The sequence below is a fragment of the Trachypithecus francoisi genome, unplaced genomic scaffold (genome assembly GCF_009764315.1).
Source record: "Trachypithecus francoisi isolate TF-2019V2 unplaced genomic scaffold, Tfra_2.0 Lachesis_group0, whole genome shotgun sequence".
NCBI lineage: Eukaryota > Metazoa > Chordata > Mammalia > Primates > Cercopithecidae > Trachypithecus > Trachypithecus francoisi.
In genome coordinates, this window is record NW_022681453.1 from 64,117,535 (window position 1) to 64,137,365 (window position 19,831).

Consider the following 19,831-nt stretch of genomic DNA (forward strand, 5'->3'; position numbering starts at 1 on the left):
TTGCCCTTCTGTTGGGTACTTAAGGGTGGGAGAATGGAGTAGTAGGAAAATTTAGCTCAAAGAAAGAATTAAGGAAGGCATGGTTAGGAGGGGTGGCCAGGCTTAGGCGTTTAATTTGATTAATGATAACCATACATTCTCTCCTTTTCTGACCTATGAAGAAGTGAGTGAACTGTCACAAGGTTGTAAAGATAAAATGATCACAACCCCTTGATTTTCCTGCCTGCCATGCACAGCACCACTTGCTCACATTAATAGAATTCAGAAAATGTCTTCAGGGAGTGTTGGATCCAGATTATCAGGGAGGCAGCAGGCAGGGCAACTTAAACTTTCCCCTTGCTTGTAGTAACTGAGGTGCCTGGGGAGAAATGAATTCAAAATTTGTCCCTATTGTTTTTCTATAAATAACTATAACTTATTTTCACATAATTAGACTAAAATCCTATTTTAAAGGTAAGCATTTTTTTCAACATAAACACCTGAACTAGAAAAGATTTGACATATTATTAGAAAACAGGTGTCTCTAACTGCTGCAACAGATACTATAATAACAAAGTGTATAATTTGCTGGAAGTTTATTTCCTGCTCCTCAAGTCCAACTGGGTCTCTTCATTTGTGGAACTTCTCCTGCAAGCAGTGACTCAGGGACCTAGTTGCCTTCCATCTTCCAGGCTTTCCATCTTCCACACATGGCTCCTAAGGTCATGCTGCCTAGAGGGTCATGCATAGGAGGATAGGCCTTTGCCATGCCTGCTCCCACATGTTATTAGATGGAACAGAACTGAGCCAGGAGGCTGAGAACTATTATAGCTGTATGCCCAGGAATCAGAAGAAATAGGATTATTGAGCAGGTCTCTGCCATGGGGTGTTTGTGTGCATGTTGGGGGTGGTGGTTGTATAAGGGGATTGCATTCTTCAGCCCATGCAACACAACCTCTACTAGGTTGGTTTCTTTCCTTTTTAGTCTTTCAGGAGTTCCTTTAAATGTCAAGATTATGCAAGTGACTGCAGTGAGTGGTAACTTCCAACTCTTGCTTTCCTTGTCTCCATATTTAACTTTAGTGAGGGTTTGTGTTGTAAGGTCCAAAACTAGTCATGAGATAGGGAACAACTAAGACTTAAGTTTTTACTAAGTGTCAAGCCCTTACTAAATATTTTCTATAGATTATCTCATTTAAATCTCATAACAATCTGGTGAGTTCTCTAAGGTAGGTATAAGCCAGATTTTAAAGTTGCAGAAACGGAGGCCTAGAGAGAATAACTTACCCGATATTATACAAACAGCAAGGGGTAGAGCTGGAATATGAATACAAACTACTTTTATAGTCTGCATTTGCTTTTTTTTTGAGACAGAGTCTCACTCTGTTGCCCAAGCTGGAGTGCAGCAGCGCGATCTCGGCTCCCTGCAACCTCCACCTCAGCCTCCTGAGTAGCTGGGATTACAGGTGCATGCCACCACACCTGGTTGATTTTTGTATTTTTAGTAGAGATGGGGTTTTACCATGTTGGCCAGGCTGGTCTTGAACTCCTGACCTCAGATGATCTACCCACCTTGGCCTCCCAAAGTGTTGGGATTACAGGCATGAGCCACTGCACCCGGCCTGCATTTGCATTTAATATAATGCCTTCTTCCCCATTAAAATCACACTACAACACAGATACTTTATCTTAGGCTGAGTAATAATACCTGCTCCAAAACCACCCTACCCCAATCTCCTAGGCTTACCTGAGGATAATGGTAGGCTATGTGGCAGTAATGTACAGTCTCCAAATCTCAGTGGCTGAACACAATGAAAGTTTTTTTTTTTTTTTTTTTGCTTGTGCAAAATCTGATGAGGGCTGAGCTGCTTTCCTTGGCAGCTCTCCGTGCAGTAACTCAGGGATCTAGCTCCTTCCATCTTGTGATGCCATTCTCAATTCTTGGTCTTCCAGCTGCCACCAAGGGGACAGAAAACCCCTGAGCCCTTCCCTCTCCACAAGTCCTCTTTGGTAGCCTTCAGAGCTGCCAGCTCCAAGTTGGGCTGGGTGGTGGGAGCGAGTTAGTGTGCTGGTGGCATGGGCTCTTCTGAATCCCTCCGGATCCTTCTGTACATCTCCTAGAAGCTGACTTAGATCTTCTCCAGGGATTGGGAACTGACACTGGTGGAAAAACAGTAAGACAAGAAAAAGTTTTAAATACAAATGAAACTCTAAATTCTTTTTTTTTTTTTTTTTGGGACAGAGTCTCGCTCTGTCGCCCAGGCTGGAGTGCAGTGGCCGGATCTCAGCTCACTGCAAGCTCCGCCTCCTGGGTTCACGCCATTCTCCTGCCTCACCCTCCCGAGTAGCTGGGACTACAGGTGCCTGCCACCTCTCCCGGCTCGTTTTTTGTATTTTTTAGTAGAGACAGGGTTTCACCGCGTTAGCCAGGATGGTCTCGATCTCCTGACCTCGCGATCCGCCCGCCTCGGCCTCCCAAAGTGCTGGGATTACAGGCTTGAGCCACTGCGCCCGGCCAAACTCCAAATTCTTTAACCACGAAGAGGCACTAGGCATCATCATTTGCTGGGTTTAGCTTCCTCCTGGTGACAGGTGGCCACAGGGACTATTATTACTTTGATCCTATCTCCAAGGTCCTTTTCAACTAAGTCCGGGTGCCAAATGTTTTTTGTTGAAATTTTGCTACTTACCAGGAGCAACAGCATCTTAACAGCAAGCCTTAATCAAGCCTTTTTTCAATTCATCTGGCATAGTGATTTTATTTGCTTCTTTTCACCTCTGTCCTAATTGGGCCCTGTCTCCAGACAGATAGGGTGTGTCCCCACTTTCATTCTTCCATGGCCCTTCCACTGACTGAGACACTAGATTGGAAGCTGGCAGAGAATCAAGGGCTGGCTCTAGACGCTCAGCATTTAAATATTCAAAGTTATGACACATTACTTATTCAGAGCTTACTCTCTAAGTCCTCTAAGGCAGAACCCGTTACAGACAGTAAAACTCTTGACAGTGAGTACAAGGCACACTGAAAAGCTGCTTATAAGGCAGGAAGTCCAGTGAAGAATGAGAGTGTGGAAGGAAACCTCGGGCCTGAGTTATGTGAAACTCTCTTCTCTGAGCTGGGGGGCACACGCAGTGCGGGGGCACACTGTGGCTTGATGAGCAGGCTGAGCTTTGTCTCCCTAAGTCCAGGCAGCACGGCATCCTGTGTCTCCTGGGTTCAAGTGATTCTCCTGCCTCAGCCTCCCGAGTAGCTGGGATTACAGGCACGTGCCACCATACCCGGCTAATTTTTGTATTTTTTAGTAGAGATGGGGTTTCACCATGTTGGCCAGGCTGGTCTTGAACTCCTGACCTCGGGTGATCTACCCGGCTTGGCCTCCCAAAATGCTAGGATTACAGGGGTGAGCCACCGCGCCCGGCCTAAAGTATTTTTAAATTATTCTGTTTCTGTTTCTTGAATTGTGAATCCTTCAGGTGGATCCACAGCAGGTCAGTGTATTGGACCTGCTGACATGCCTTCATGAATTGTTTTTCATGCAATTTGTAAGCTTTTCATTAGCACATCTTCATTGGAGGTTGTGGGAGCATCCCTGCAGAGCAGTTTTATGCTTGCTGCTGTTGAGAATCTCCAGGTTCACCGTGGGACTAGTTTTTCTGTTAACTTTTCAGTTGGAGGGAGAGGGGAGGGATTGCATCGGGAGTTATACCTGATGTAAATGACGAGTTGATGGGTGCTGACGAGTTGATGGGTTCAGCACACCAACATGGCACAAGTATACATATGTAACAAACCTGCACGTTATGCACATGTACCCTAGAACTTAAAGTATAATAATAATAATAAAGAAATTACATTCAGTGTAGCAAATACTGTTAGCTATCTACCCAACCCATCTTTCCATCTTTCTTTCTAACAGAGCCTTGATTTTCAGAAAAAAAAAAACAAAAAACTTTTCAATTGGAGATGTCTTTACCATAAAGGCAGTGTATTCCGGTTGCTCAGGCCTGGAGTTACAGTTTTTTTTTTTTTTGTTTTTTTTTTTTTTTTTTTTTTTTTTGAGGCGGAGTCTCTCTCTGTCGCCCGGACTGGAGTGTAGTGGCCGGATCTCAGCTCATTGCAAGCTCCGCCTCCCGGGTTTACGCCATTCTCCTGCCTCAGCCTCCCGAGGAGCTGGGACTACAGGCGCCCGCCACCTCGCCCGGCTAGTTTTTGTATTTTTTTTTTTAGTAGAGACGGGGTTTCACGGTGTTAGCCAGGATGGTCTGGATCTCCTGACCTCGTGATCCGCCCGTCTCGGCCTCCCAAAGTGCTGGGATTACAGGCTTGAGCCACCGCGCCCGGCCTGGAGTTACAGTTTTTATGGGTAATTCATCTCATTCGTGACAGACGGTCAGCTTCCGTGCCGCTTTCCTGGACCAGTAGCTGGAGTTTTTCTGTTTCTGGTTTTAGTGGCACAGCAGCTCATTGTAGTGTTGGGCTTTATACAGAGAGCCCTATTCCAGTGTTCAGCCCTGTGCAGGACTGAGGCTCAGCATCTCTTCCTGGTAGACCCTGCTCCAAGCCCGCAGGGCCTCAGTCAAGGCCTGACGCATTGCAGGGGTCCTTGGCATGAGTGCCTGCCCATTTCCTACCTATTTTTTTTTTTTTTTTTGAGACCGAGTCTCACTCTGCTGCTCAGGCTGGAGTGCAGTGGCATGGTCTCAGCTCACTGCACCCTCCACCTCCTGGGTTCAAGTGATTCTCCTGCGTCAGGGTTCAGACTCCTGAGTAGCTGGGATTATAGGCGCCTGCCACCACGCCCAGCTAATTTTTGTATTTTTAGTAGAGATGGGGTTTCACCATGTTGGCCAGGCTGGTCTTGAACTCCTGACCTCAAGTGATCACCTCAGCCTCCCAAAGTGCTGAGATGACAGGCATGAGCCACTGCACTCGGCCCCCACCTATTCTTTTAAGTCCATTCATTTGTTTTTTGTTTTTTTATTTTTTTATTTTATTTTGTTTTATTTTATTTTATTTTATTTTTTGCCAAAACCAAATACTTCTGAAAGTTTCATTCATTTATTTAATGGTTTCCTCTTCATTTCTGGGATTTACTTTCTAAGCTTCCAGTCTAGGCTATATATTAAAATTTTTTAAATTACATTTTATCCAGCAGTTCTATATGGTTAGTGTTAGAAGACGCAGATAAGATGTTTTCATTCCTGTTCCATGACATGGAGAGCCTTTCCATGTCAGCTTGATCCATGATATTCTCCTGAGGCATTAGATTGTTTTCTGGATTTGCCTAGGTCTGGTGTATTCAAATGGATTCACTCTTTATACATACAGACACTCCCTTGGCTTTTTAACCATATATATTTTATGTTTTATCTCCCTTGTTAATAATCCTTAATTTAGTAACTGTGTGCATGGTGCTTATTTGGGGTCTCACAGCACAGACACATGAGAGGGGTGGTATAGTCTCCTGGTATGACCCCAAAACATCTGGATCTTCAGGCCACTCAGACAGCTGTTCTGGGGTTAAGTCAGATAACTCGTCACAGGTGACATCCGATTCCAGTGTCAATGGAGACACTCCTAGCGTCTGTGTGACAAAGCTCTTTTCCTCTTGGTGTGAAGTGACTCTGACTTAGTTATACTAAATTCTCTGCAATGAAGACTTCTGTCTGGCAAACACATTTTCTAATTCCTAACTACTTAACAGACATTCTTCGAAGTAAAAATGTATCTGCTCATTGCTGTTTGTTGTTTGCTGTTTGCAGGAGTGAAAGGGAGGAGGTAAAACATGCTGAGCTGTAGCTGAGTTTCTCACAGCTTTCCTGGTTAAACAACAATTATTATTCAGTTTCTTTCCTTCCTGCCCACTACCAACTGGACCAAGTGTAAAAAAACACACACCTGAAGTCCTAAATCATGGGCCAGAGCCACATAAGTGAGGGCAGGATAGAGGGGGGAGAGTTTGGATAGACTTACTTCCTTCTGGGCCTATGATCCACTTGCCAAATAGCTACAGATGGGACCTCAGTTCCTTCTTCCAGCTGGGAATGTAATTTCCATGATTGTTCTTTTCATGACAAAACGAGGAGGTAATGGAAAGTTTGGGTGGCCTGAGGCTGAGGTTTAAAAAAAGCTCCACCTGTCCAAGTACAAGGTGTTCATGAAGATTTCAGGAAAGGAGAAGGGAGAAACACAAAGGAAAGCCAGGCAGGGAGAGCCCATTGCTGCCGCTGGCCTGAGAGGGAGAGTGTGACTGTCACAGGAGTGGGATTGATTGATTCTGTGCAGGGTGGGCCTGTTGCTGGGGACTCTGTGCTGTGCTCTTGTGACTGTGTGGATGGAGCAGGGACTGTAGCCCTGAAAGGGAATGGAATGGCCCCTTAGAGAGCCAATGATTGCCCCTTTACAGAAGGGAGCCTGCCCAGACCTGCCCTGGTGAAGCTGATTTTGACGGCAGTTAAGGCAGGGTCCTCCTAGCTGTTGCTAAGGCTGTTTTCTTTCCCATGTATGCAGCTTGAATTAGATTATAAAGCCTTTCCCTCAGGCCTGTTAGTGCTCGTTTCCCATCATTTATCCTGAAAGAGGGACTTCCTTAACACGGCCAGAGACCCTGCACATTCTGGCCCAGCCTGCCTCCCAGGCTCCTCCTCGTCCACCCTCATCCCTCACTCTGCACTACAGCCCCCCTGGCCTCCCTCTGTCCCTGGGCTCTGTGCTCCCTCCTGTCACAGGACTCTTGCGCATGCTCTTCTCTGGCTGGAACACTCTCCCCTCTTTCCTTTACTTTGTGAACCCGTTGGTAAAACAATACAAGCTCTCTCTTCCAACTTTATTAGCTCTAGATCAAGCTGAAACTCTTAGAGCTGTAATGGAAAGTAACTTCTTCAGGAATGGGGTCACCTGGAGTCTCCATAGGAGACTGAAAAGGAGATCACCCAATATTTCAAGGGAAAGGCTTGGTATTAACCTACTATTGATGTGTAATACTTCCTTCTTTCCCAATTTCCAGACATCACTTTCCATTTGAAGATGCTTAGTTTCTAAATAATTTTTATTGCATTTAGCAGAATTGATTGTTTGTTGGTACAATATTTAGAAATGAATGAAGAAGCAGATGTTTTTATTCCTGTTCCATTGAGCATTTGTCCATGTGCCTGCACATCCTGGTCACTGAGTGGGTTGACATGACAAGGTTATATGATCCTGTGATCCTTTGTTGCGTGGCAGCAGCATTGATGTAGAAGCTGGTTGCATGGAGTAACTCCACTTACATTGCCCTCACTGGGCATCATCCACATTCCTTAGCCCAGAGGACACTTCCTGTCCACTCTGCCTAGGCTGGCCCACACCCTAGGTCCCACATACCTTTCAATGCCCATGTCAAGTCTTCCTCCAACCATGGTAGCCTACTATTATCTCTGTTTCCTTTTAACCATTTGTCCATACCATTCATTTACAACATGGCATATACAGCCTTGCCTGCAGTTTAGGGCTGATGTTTAGAGAGTAGGGACTATGTTATTTATCTTTTCTGTCTCCACTGTGCCTGTCCTAGGGGCATGTAGTAGGTTCTGGGTAAACAGTTATTGGTGCTTCTCAAGGCACTCAGTGAATGCTCAGAACACTTGGTAAAGATTTACAGACAATGATGGAAAATGACTCTTCTCTTCTTTCTCTCTAGTTACAAGTTGTTTCCAAATTGCGTCCCCTCCTTTGGGTTCCGCCATCTCCTGCCTCTCACAGACAGAGTGGACAGCTTCAATGAGGAAGTTCGGAAACAGAGGGTGTCCCGGAACCGAGATGCCCCTGAGGGGGGCTTTGATGCAGTACTCCAGGCAGCCGTCTGCAAGGTAACTTTCCTTTCTGGTCCTGTCCCTGCACGGGGAGGTCAAGGTAGAGAGCATCAGTGGGTGCTGGTACTTCCTGCAGGAGACTTTGAGTGCCCCAGCATATGGCTCCTGACCACTCCAAAGTCAGAGGGTGAGCTCAGTGGAACCTCTGGGAAATCTACAGCAACCAAATCAGCCAGAGCTCAGGAATGGATTGGGCTGGTGTGTGTCTCTCTGCCAGGGTGTGGTTGTGTGCAATGGAGTACTGTCTGCCAGAAGACAGCTGTCTGCATTTATACATTGGCTTTTTGGTTTATTTTCAGGGGAAAAAAGTAAAGGTCAAGTCATAGGCATAGAAGCTTGTAGAGCTTTCTGGACCAATTTTGGCAAATCTTAGAGATTGCTCTCTTGGGAAACCCAGTTGGAAAAGAATTGTGTGGCATCTTTGGTTGCAATTCTAGTTGTTTTCCTCCTGCTTCTCTGTGATTATATGAATCCAGAGGGAGGGCCTAGACTTAGATCAGAAATGAACTCATGCTTCGAGGGGGTTCCAGTCCTAGCAAAATATATAAATGGAATGTTGGTGATAACATAGTCTTAAAATAATTTTCTACTGTTGAAACAACCCAATAACAATAACAAAATCTCTCTTGAATTTACTCTCATAACACATACTTTAAAAATGTGTGTGTCTCTTCTTAGTCTTTGTGCATACATTTAGTATTTTTTCATAGTGGTCATCAATAGAGTGTGAATAATTGGTGATGCTTTCTTGAAAATTCACTCAATAGGTGGGGACTCTTCCATTTGGGGAGGGCAAGGTCAGAGGCTAGAACTCAGTCTAGAGAGCCTGCATATGTAAGTTAGCAGCTGCTATTCACTTACTAAGCGATAAGCACTTAATTGCTCACTTACATAGTTTCTGACCTCAGAGCTTGAGTCTGGTGTGTCACACAGACTCCTGTTTCCTCTCCACTCAATCCTTGACAAGATGGGAAGAAAACCCCAGTTATCCTTTCTGAAATAAAAAACCAAAATGGCAGAAGGAAATGGATAAGGAGAAGGTAAAATGTAAAGAAAGCAGCAACAGCCATCTGCCGTTCTCTTGGTCCCACTGTGGTTCTGCCCTTCACAGAGTCCGTGGGCCCCTCCTGGAGGAGAAGGTAGCAGTGGTGTCCTATCCAGGAAGGCTGCAGTGTGGCCTCTTCCCAGCTGCTGGCCAGAGCCAAATGGTTTGATTCAGAAGTCCCTGGTGTCTTTTAGCAGTCTGAGAAAGCCACGTGGAACACAGCTAGAATGTATTCAGTTCTGAACCTTTCAAATGTTTCACAAAATAGTTTATGAATTTGATTCAGAAAGAAAAATTATATTTTTGACTGACTTTCAGATATTGACTATAGGAGGCGTTTTCTCAGACATTCAGCCAAATTCTGCTTTTTGGTAAGCAAAAAAAAAAAAAAAAAAAGTGCAGAGAAGACATAGGATCCCCCTCATCTCCCCACTTTGAGAATTTTATGGATTTTCTTTTTTTGGGAGATAAATTCAATCTTTCTCTGGAGAAAGAACCCAATTACAGGCCTAAGCAGTGTCTGAGTATATTTTATTTAATTAGATGAATTGGAAGGGCATGTTTGATCACTTGGACCACAGTGGTCTTTGCAAAGCCATTTGATCCAGTCTTATGTCTATGGAACCTTCCTGTGCCATCCCCGATGGATAAACTCTTCAACCCTTTGAGACACAGTATTTCAAGACTCAAGCATTTCAGAGGCGATGCTAGCAGATTTTCTCAATTCATTGCCTGGACCTGGTGAATTGTTATTGACGGAGAGGCACTTTATGAGCAAGTTTCAGGCTTATGCCTGTTGAAATTTGCTTTTATTCCTCACCACGACCTTTGCAAAAGGGAATACCTGGAAAGTTAATAATTGCTCAGAATTATGCAGCCGATGAGCCTCCAGCATCTCTCTTCGCCTTTTCTTTTCCATTGTGCTGTCAGTTTATGTTCCGGTGCATACTAAGCAATTTATTTCTCACTTGACATCACCTATTTATAAAACATGTCATCCTTCCAGCTCACCACAGCCTTATGGTAACAAAAAATTGGAAGTAGTTTATGGACTACCTTTGGATGAAAGACTATGCAACAGTCGTACTATTTAAAATATTTAATGACTTGAATAATGTGTAAGATATTAGTATCAGACGGCTCTAATAGTAACTTTGTTCTCTCTTGGCTCTCCTAGGAAAAATTGTCCTTAAGGAAGATATAACTCAATGTTTTACATTTTAAGAATTTCCAGAATAATACGTAAGATAAATTACGATTGGCATGGGAAGCAGGTTATAAAACAGTATGGACAGTATACTTCTGTTTTGCAAACAAAAGAAAAAAAATTGGGCAAAGATTGGAAATAGAACAAAATGATAACAGTGGTTGTCTCAGGTGACAGGATTATATTTTTCTGATAGGTGATAGGCTTATTTTCTTCTTGGTGACTTTTTGTTTAATATTAACTAAATTTCCACAGTGAATATGTATGATTTCTTTTTTTTTTAAATTCTGGAACAGTTTCAGAATAAAGAATGGTGAAATGAAACCTCATGTACTCATTGTTCATCTTTAATGATTACTAACTCATGACCAGTCTTGTTTCATTTGTATTCCCAACCACACCCATATTTGAAGCAGGCCTTGGCTATCATTTGTAAGTCTTAGGTATCCCTTACTTTGTTTACTGAATGCTGTGTCTCCTCCTGATCTGGCCAGATTAAAGGCCCTTCCACTGGATCCTGCAAACAGTGGAACAGAGGGAGAAGGCCTGGAATCCTGTGCAGTTGGCTCGTGCGTCACAGGGGCTGGAGCTGGCCAGGCAATTCCCCGGCAGCACTGCACGCTCTACTTCCCCTGACCCTGTGCCCTGGAGATGGAGCTGATAAGAGGCCTATCTCCCAGCGCCACAGGGAGCTCTTTGTCCTGGTTTTATTCTCACTCTGGTTTTATTCTCATTCTTGTTTCCCTGAATGGACTGTTAGTTATCAACTTGTGGGATTTGGGGTATGGAATATTCACATGTCTGACTTTAAATACACCTCTGTGGCCTGCTCTTAGAAAGTTGTTCTTTGCAAAAAGAAGGAAAGATAATTTCTTCTATTTAGGATTCCTGAATAGTTTCTATTTAGGATTCATTCCATTTATGATAAGGACCCTGCTTCTATGAATGGAGGTTTTGAGTTGCTTTATTTATCCTCTGCCGGTCACATTGCTGTGAGAGGTCATCTAACAGCATCCACAGCTAAGCATCCACAGTTAAGGGATGCCTGTCTCATCAAGGCAGGCATTTTTTTCTAATGCACTGTTCCTGGCTGGAGTTGGAGAATGCCACTGCCTGTAATTTTTTATCTTTACCCAGAGCCTATGATTGAACCTGTTTATAGGTTTTTATGGTCAGAATAAGGGTTTATCTGCCAGGACCTTCTGGAAGTTGACTCTAAGTTGTTTGTTCTAAAATTGTACAGGCGGAAGTGTGATGTGTGGTTCAGACTGGAAATATGACTGCTTTCCTATTAACTCAAAACAGGGCACGCCCTTGGCCTAGGGAGGACAGAGGGTGAACAGTTGCCTGGAAGCTCTGGGTCCCAACTTGTCAATTATCACTTTGCTCTTCTTCATGGCTCTCAGGTTAAAGAAGTTACTTGTACATTTGAGCTTGGCTGGGTACATGCTAGCAGAACAGTATTCTATGTGCTGCTTTTTTTGGTCAGCCAGAAAATAAATCAATGCAACCAAGCACATTTCCCTGTTTGTCTCCACTGATAGAGCCCTGGCACGTATCCTTTGTATTCTTGAGACAGAGTTTCGTTTTAATCCTGATTCTCTTAATTTTGCATTATGTGTTCAATTTTTAAAGCATTTATGTCCTCTCAGAAATGGGTGGATGAATAAGTTTTTTTTTTTTTTTTTTAAGACGGAATCTCACTTTGTCACCCAGGTTGGAGTGTGCAGTGGCGCAATCTTGGCTCACTGCAAGCTCCACCTCCCAGGTTCAGGCCATTCTCCTGCCTTAGCCTCCCAAGCAGCTGGGACTACAGGCACCTGCCACCATGCCTGGCTAATTTTTTAGTATTTTTTTAGTAGAGACAGAGTTTCACCATATTAGCCAGGATGGTCTCAATCTCCTGACCTCGTGATCCACCTGCCTCGACCTTGCAAAGTGCTGGGATTGCAGGTGTTAGCTCTGCGCCCAGCCAAATAAGTTCTTAAAGCAAACAAGGTAGATTTATGTATTGAATAACATTTTTTTGGCAGGAATTGAGACCTTTATTCTTCCCTGGCCAGAATATCTTATCTAAAATGAAGACCACAGCCTCAGAGGAGCCATGATTCTTGTTGGAGGATCCTTACCAGAGTCCTACAGTATATTGGTAGGACTCTGATAAGGGTTGTTCCCATTTTACAGGGGTGGAAACTGAGTGTCACAAGGGACTTATTGCACTTAGTAAGGAGTAGAACCAGAATGTGAACCAGTTCTGTTTATTCGAAATGTGTTACTCAGTGACTGTGTGCTCTGGGAAGTAGCAATAATGCACTGTTGAGCAAGGGACACTGCATTTATTTATTTAAAATAACATTTTTTTTTTCTTTTTTTTTTTGAAAGGAGGTCTCACTCTATCACCCAGGCTGGAGTGCAGTGGTGAGATCATGGCTCACTGCATCTTCGCCCAGCTAATCTTTTTGTATTTTTAGTAAAGACAGGGTTTCTCCATGTAGGCCAGGCTGGTCTTGAACTTCTGGGCTCAAGTGATCTGCCCACCTCAGCCTCCCAAAATGCTGGAATTATAGGTGTGAACCATGGCACCCAGCCTATTTATTATTATTTTTTAAATAATACATTCCAAATCTAGGAAGGCACTGAATTTAGAGTCATGTTTTCCTGACTCAAGCTCTGACTCTTCTGCTGTCGGCTGCCTCCATGGAAGCCAGTTGACTTCTCCAGGCCTCAGAGAGCACATCTGGGAGAGGCAGGGAGGCACGGGACTGGAGGGAGGTGCTCCAGGTTGCCTTCCATCTGTGCCAGTCAGTGCCACTTCTTGCAGAGGACTTGGTCACAGCCCTCTCTCCTTTGCTCAGGGCCTTTGATTTTGCTTTTTTGTCTCTTCTGGCTCAGGCTTAAGCCTCAGACCCAGTAGGGGCTGCTGCAGATTCCCGTAAAATGTGGAAAATTCCCCAGTCCCAGAGTCAGGCACAACATTGTCAGGGGTTCCTCTTGTCCCCTCCCAACTCCCAGTTCCTGCAGAATTGACTTGCTTTCTTTTGCCTTATTGCCTGATTTCTTTTAGACCTCAGACTTGTGTCACTTTTCCAAGCATGAGTTCAGAAATACAGGAGGAATTGCCTTTCTTTCTTCAAGGAAGGCATCCCCCTACTCCTCCAACCTCCGCACCACCTGAAGAGAGGGACCCGCCACATGTTCTGCTTCCCGGCTGTCTGTGTTGTTTGTCTCAGCATGTGTGAGCTGCTTCTGCTAGCAGATCTCACCACAGGTTTCCAGGGCTTGATCCAGCGCCAGGCTGCCTGCTTTTCCTGTGCTGCTGTGTCTTTGGGAAGCACCACTAAAGTATTGGATTTCCCTGGGCATTGTGCATGCAGATGTGCAGACCCTCCGCTCTGCGGGGTTGTTGTCAGACAGGTGTGGTGCAGCTTCTCCTTGGCTTTCTGTGTGGCAGAGGGCAGTGGTTTCATGTGCACCCCTGAATCCTTCTACTGTTTTGGTCTCTAAGGCGGCATCCCAAGTGCAGGACTTCGTGTTTTCCTTGCTCTGCCTTCTGCTGTGAGCTGCGTTGTGGGCACCGACAGCTGCTGTTCTGGGTTGAGCGGTGGGAACTTGCTGAGTCATAACTCAGTATTGTGAACAGGGCACATGGAAGAGTTTGCATTTCTTTTTGCCCTCTGGTGTAAACCAGTCACATGCCTGCTTTGCACCTGTGCTTAGGAGGTGTCTGCACATGCTGGTGGCTCCCTTCACTGATCAAGGCAGGGAATAATCATCCCGGGGGAAGGGTAGGAGGCCCCTTTGATGGCTGGGGCTCTATTTTCATACCAGGCGAGAGTGTCAATTTTTTATTTTAAGTCAGAGGCTCCTTCTTGCTTGGAATGTCCACTGGGCAAAGATGAAAGGAGACAGGAATTTGCTCTTGGGCTCTTGTTGCAAGGCTCTCTGCCTGTGGCCTCTACCTGTGGCCTCTGGATTACAGCCACAGTGACCTGGAGTCCATTACTCTGACTCAGGCAAGGCCTTTGCACGTGCTCTTTCCTCTGTTTGGATACTCCATTCCTGTATTCCTGGATTTCTTTGATACTCCTTCCCTGTATTCCTGATTGGCTGGCTTCCCTTCCTCCCTCCCTTCCTTCCTTCCTCCCTCCCTTCCTTCCTTCCTCCTTCCTTCCTTCCTTCCTTCCTTCCTTCCTTCCTTCCTTCCTTCCTTCCTCCCTCCCTCCCTCCCTCTCTTCCTTCCTTCCTCCTTCCTTCCTCCCTCCCTCCCTCCTTCTCCCTCCTTCTTTCTTTCTCTCTCTTTCCTTCCTCCCTTCCTCCTCCTTTCTTTTCTCTTCTCTTCTCCCTCCCTCCCTCCCTCCCTCCCTCCCTCTCTCTCTCTCTCTCTCTCTTTCTTTCTTTCTTTCTTTCTTTCTTTCTGTAGGTTTTATTTTTTATAGCAGTTTTAGGTTCACAGCAGAAATGAATAGAAAATAAAGAATCCCACAACTTCCCTCTGGCCACTGCACACACAGCCTCCCCCACCATCAGCATTCCACATCCGTGTGGTATATTTGTTACAATCAGTGACCCGGTCAGTGTTGACACATCATTATCAACCAGAGTCCATAGTTCACAGTAGGGTTCACCCTTGGTTTGTACAGTTCTGTGGGTTTTCACAAATGTACGACAACAGGTAGCCACCATTAAATACCACACAGAGTAGCTTCCCTGCCCCGGAAGTCCCTGTGCTCCACCTGTCTATTCCTGCTTCCTCCCCCTGAATCTGTTTTCCTTTTAATGTCTAACCTGTGCCTGTTTGTGTTTCAGATCTCAGCTTCACTGTCTATTTGTCAGAGAAGCCCTCCCTGATGGACTTCCCTGACTAGGTCAGGATGCCCTGGCTCCAGGCAAGCCCTTAATCACTTCTGTCCTAGTTATCATCTTATTTTTATTTATTTGAAGCATTCCTGGAATGCCTGCCTCTCTTTGAGATCGTAAACTCCCTGAAGGCAGGGATATGTCTTTTTTTTTTTTTTTTTTTTTTTTTTTGAGACGGAGTCTCGCTCTGCCGCCCAGGCTGGAGTGCAGTGGCCGGATCTCAGCTCACTGCAAGCTCTGCCTCCCGGGTTCACGCCATTCTCCTGTCTCAGCCTCCCGAGTAGCTGGGACTACAGGCGCCTGCCTCGTCGCTCGGCTAGTTTTTTGTATTTTTTAGTAGAGACGGGGTTTCACCGTATTAGCCAGGATGGTCTCGATCTCCTGACCTCGTGATCCGCCCGTCTCGGCCTCCCAAAGTGCTGGGATTACAGGCTTGAGCCACCGCGCCCGGCCAGGGATATGTCTTTTTTCTCATGACTGTATTCCCAGCACCACACACTGCTGGGCACATAATAGGTCCTTGTTAAACATCTGGTGAACAAAGGCTTCGTTCTCACAGTTGCCTTGATGCTTCTGAAGTTCAGGAATACCAGGTTCTTCTGGCCCCAAGCTTGTCCCATCCTGGATGGGACTTCCACCCTCCCATCCACCAGGCTGCCTCCATGGAATTTATAGTGCTTCATGCAAATTCATTAAAGCAGAATCAGAAGTGCTATTACTTGGTAATACCTTTCCATTCAGAAAGCATTTATTGGCTGTCCAGTAAATGCTCAGTGGCAGGTATGGTGGAGAAAACTAAAGATAGGTGAGAAGTCTCTGTCCTCTAGGATTTGATTTGAGCCTGCAGATCCATTAGAAGGGAAATAAGACAATCAAGTTTGGAAACATTAGAGTGAACCATATAAAATTATTGATATTTAACTATCGGTGATATTTGTTCTTTGCCTATTGATGTTTTTCCTGCAAAAAATGGAAAATTCATATGGTTCAACCTTCTTCATTCCAAAATGTTCTATAATTCAGATTGGACTCTGTCACAGAGTACACATTAGAAATGTTATCCTGCACATTGCTGGGATTTGAGCTCAAGAGGAATGTCTGTATCCTGAGTCATAGGCCAGGATTTCTTTTTCCCAAGGAAAGAAATGCTACACTTTTGGCCTTATTAAGTTTAGCCACAGAACAGATTTTTTTTAAAAAAGATATTTCATTGCAAACAGTGGATGGAAGTAGGAAAAACAAACTAAAAACAATGTGTATATTGTTATAAAGGGATGGAAATATGCCTGAATGTCAACATGATTCGGGAAACCAATCACAGAGACCCTCTAACCTTGTTTTGCCTTATGTGCTGTGGAGACTCCTCTGTCCCCAAGCTCAGATCTACTGTGGGAGCTGCCCACTGGCTGCCCAGGTCAGATCCCTTTCCTGCCTTGAAACCTGTCCCCTTTTCCTCAGTGCTTGCCTGAAAGGTTATCGGACAGTGTTTTGTTATTACATTTGAAAACGTCTTGAGTACTTACTGTGTACAAGACATCCTCTTAGGTGCTGTGGGGAATGCAGAGTTGAAGTCGCCGTGGTGCCCGTCTCCATGAGCATCACTCTAGTTGTAGGACTGATGTATGTGTAGGATCTAAGGCACAGCCAGAGCACAGACTCTGGAAGGACTGGCTCCTTCGGATCCGTGGTTCAATTATAGCATTTTTCTCTCTCAGTGGGTCATCCTGGTCTCTTGCTTCCCGGTGATGCACTGGTGCTAATGATGCTGTTGATCACCACTGGCTGAGTGCTTTTGAGAGCCAGGTTCTGTACCAGGCATTTGACAGTGTTTCTTTCACATACTCCTTTGAAGTTAGCTTTATTGTCTCCTTTGATGAGGAAACAAGCCTAGAAAGGTGGAGTAACTTCTCCAAAGTCTTACAGCCACAAAAGGCTGCACCAGAGTTGGAAACCATATCCACCTGCTGGTATGGCTTAACCTTGGCATTAGATTATCTGCCATCTTTTGAAGTCACGTGGGAACAGAGAAGTGGGAAGGGTGTGCTTCCAAAGAGAGCACAGTCCCAGTCTAAGGAACCATCACAGTTACCCACATGACCCAGTTTGCCAACTGTAGAATGGCACTGAAACAGTCCCAGGGGAAGACAGTTGCATATGCCACTTTTTTCTGGAGCTAAGAGTTTCCTCTCAGCAACAGTTATCATGTGACTCTATCAATCCTCAGGATTTTCCAGGGGGGCCACTGGTACTGTCGCAAGTTAGCATGCTGATGGATATGTGAAATGCTTATCTTTGCCCCTGACTTCCCTGTCTGTAAAATGGAAACTGTGGTATCTGCCTTCTCATTCCTAATTTGGAGGGCGTCTCAGACCCATTGCCTCTGCTCCCTCAGGTTTTCTCAGATGGCACTGAGGCACAATGCTGCTTTTCACTTGGTGGATCTTTCCCAGCAGAGAGAGTACATGTGCCTGGCGACTCTTCTGTGACAACTGGGGCCCATGGGCTGCGTTGATAACAGTCTTGAGGGCCTCTTCATTTGGACAATTGTTAATTTTAATTAGGCAGATTGACCTCGGGATCAGAGAACCTAGAAATTTAAAGCTACAGTCTCTGGGATGGCATCTTTATTCCAAGACTCCCTTGTGTTTGAACTAGCAAGCCAAGGTCAGTGAGCCAGCCCATGTTCAGGCAGGCCCCACTTGTGTTTTCTGACAGCTGAGTGGGATGTTGGCTTTCCTCAGATTCCCAGGAATTGGCGGTCCGGGCTTTCCCCTGCACTTTCCCACGGGGCATCCTTGAATCTGCCTGTCTCACTTGTCATGCTCTGCCATTGTCCATTTGCATAAATAAGTTGCTATGAAATGGGCCTGGGGATCCCAAGGCTTAACATGAGCCAGTAGGAAGATTCAGCTGCCAAATACAGGCCACGTGCTCCAGGTCCAATTCAGAGTCTACAGGCCACTTTTTCAGCCTAGTTCCTCTGTGCAGGTCAGACCACACCCAGGGAACCATGCCTGACCTGCCTCTAGGAGCTGTGTTTAAGACAGACGTTGACAGCGAGAGAGCAGAGGGGATAAGTGGGTGGTGCCAGGCATGGGAACCAACCACATCTTCAAAGGAGAGACACCATGGGAAGTAGCATGGTAACTGACCTCAGATATCATTATAAAAGAGGTATTAGACCATTTTGGCTATTCCAGGGGATGTACTAGATGTACTAGGGTAGCCACAGGAAAGCAGGTTGGAGTCCAATGTAAGGAAGAATTTTCTTTTTTTTTTTTTTTGTTGTTGTTGTTTGAGATGGAGTTGCACTCTGTCACCCAGGCTGGAATTCAGTGGTGTGATTTCAGATCACTGCAACCTCCGCCTCCTGGGTTCAAGCAATTCTCCTGCCTCAGCCTCCCAAGTAACTAGGATTACAGGCACGTGCTACCACGCCCGGCTAATTTTTGTGTTTTCAGTAGAGACGGGATTTCACCATGTTGGCCAGTCTGGTCTCGAACTCCTGACCTCAGGTAATGCACCTGCCTCGGCCTCCCAAAGGGCTAGGATTACAGGTGTGAGCCACCGCGCCGGCCATGGAAGAATTTTCTGTCAAGGAGAGCTGTTCAGCAGTATGGCAGTGAGTATGTGTGTGGGCCCCACACCCAGGTGGCAGGTGCTGGAGGAAAGATCCCTGCACTGGATGGGAGGCTGTACAAGAACCTCTGAGGTTCCTTCCAGGCTTCAGGTGCTACATGTTTTCTCTGTTTTTCTACCCAGTCATCCATTGGTGCTTTTGTCCTGTTGTAGCCCCTTGGAGCCTGTCTTCTCTGGTTCTCAGCGGTGCACCCTCTAAGCTGCCCCTGTATTTGGCCACAGTGACCATGAACTCTGCTATACATGCTCATTTTATTTGCCAAGTGCAGCTGACTTTGAGCTGACTTCTTCCTGGCTCATGTTGGCTTCCCATGGAGTCACTTTACCATGTGGGTGAAAGTCAGGTAGGACAGAGACCAGGGACAAACTGTGGAGGGTGGGGCAGAGAAGGATGGAAGCTGTTCTTGGTTCTCTGTGTGAGCTTCCTTTTTTGTCAGACCTGTAGCCACTGAGTGTGACTTCTTTCAGCCTTAAGAAGCCAAATTGTCCCACAGGCTGGAAGCTTGTGTCCTCAAACTAGTGAAACCAGGTCCTTTACTCCCTAATCATTTGTTTCTGTCTCTGCCAGTCCCTATGTTCTCTGGGGTCAGATGCTGGAAGTGAACAAGCCAGCGAGTCTGTCTTCACTCCTGGGAGGAGTCCATTTTTGTTAATTTTCTCAGTGACTGGGAAGGGCTGGTCTTCCATCTCATTCCTGCTTCCCCTTTTCATGGATGACTGAGGGTGAGGTCAGATTTTAAGGAACTGAGAGGAGGAAATGGAATAGGTCTGCTAGTCTTAAAAAAGAGAGAGAGGTGAGTGGTAAGAGTTTGGTGGCATAGCAGGGTGAAGAGAAGGCTTGTTATTAGTGGGCCATGAGCATATTTGTAGGCACATGGAAGGGACCAGATGACAGAGTGACGAAGGAATAAATTCTCCAAAGAGGGTGGGGTTTGCAGGGCTGTGTTTCCTCAAGGAGGGAGGAGCACTTCTTCCCTTGGGATGGTGAGATCAGAGCGAGGCTGGGAGGACACGCCAGTTTGTTTAGGACAGAGTGGAGAGCGCTGGGTGAAAGGCATCCTAGGGCCTAGGAACAGAACTGTGAGATCCTGGGAATAGGTGAAGAGAGAAGTCCTTTTACCTATCTCTATGGGTAACGAAACAGGTGAGGTCATTCCCTCGAGTGAGTGTGAAAGTGGGAGCTGGAAATAGACCTCATGGTGAATTTGACCAGTGAACAAAGAGAAGTGACAAGACTTGCAGCCCTGACAGAA

General features: G+C 45.6%; 1 protein-coding gene and 1 long non-coding RNA gene across 2 annotated transcripts in view; one reads left to right on the plus strand and one right to left on the minus strand.

The window, feature by feature from the left end:
- ITGB5 (integrin subunit beta 5) overlaps positions 1-19,831 on the plus strand; it is a 123,913-nt gene that overhangs the window by 39,212 nt on the left and 64,870 nt on the right. The window contains exon 5 of the mRNA XM_033210969.1: positions 7,659-7,827. Within this exon, the coding sequence (XP_033066860.1) occupies positions 7,659-7,827 (169 nt within the window). The remainder of the gene's footprint in view (positions 1-7,658; positions 7,828-19,831) is intronic.
- Positions 13-18,275, minus strand: LOC117083386. The gene is made up of 3 exons (XR_004437063.1): positions 16,463-18,275; positions 1,727-2,139; positions 13-358 (listed from the first exon to the last, which is right to left on the minus strand). It is a non-coding gene; the product is annotated as an uncharacterized LOC117083386 (long non-coding RNA).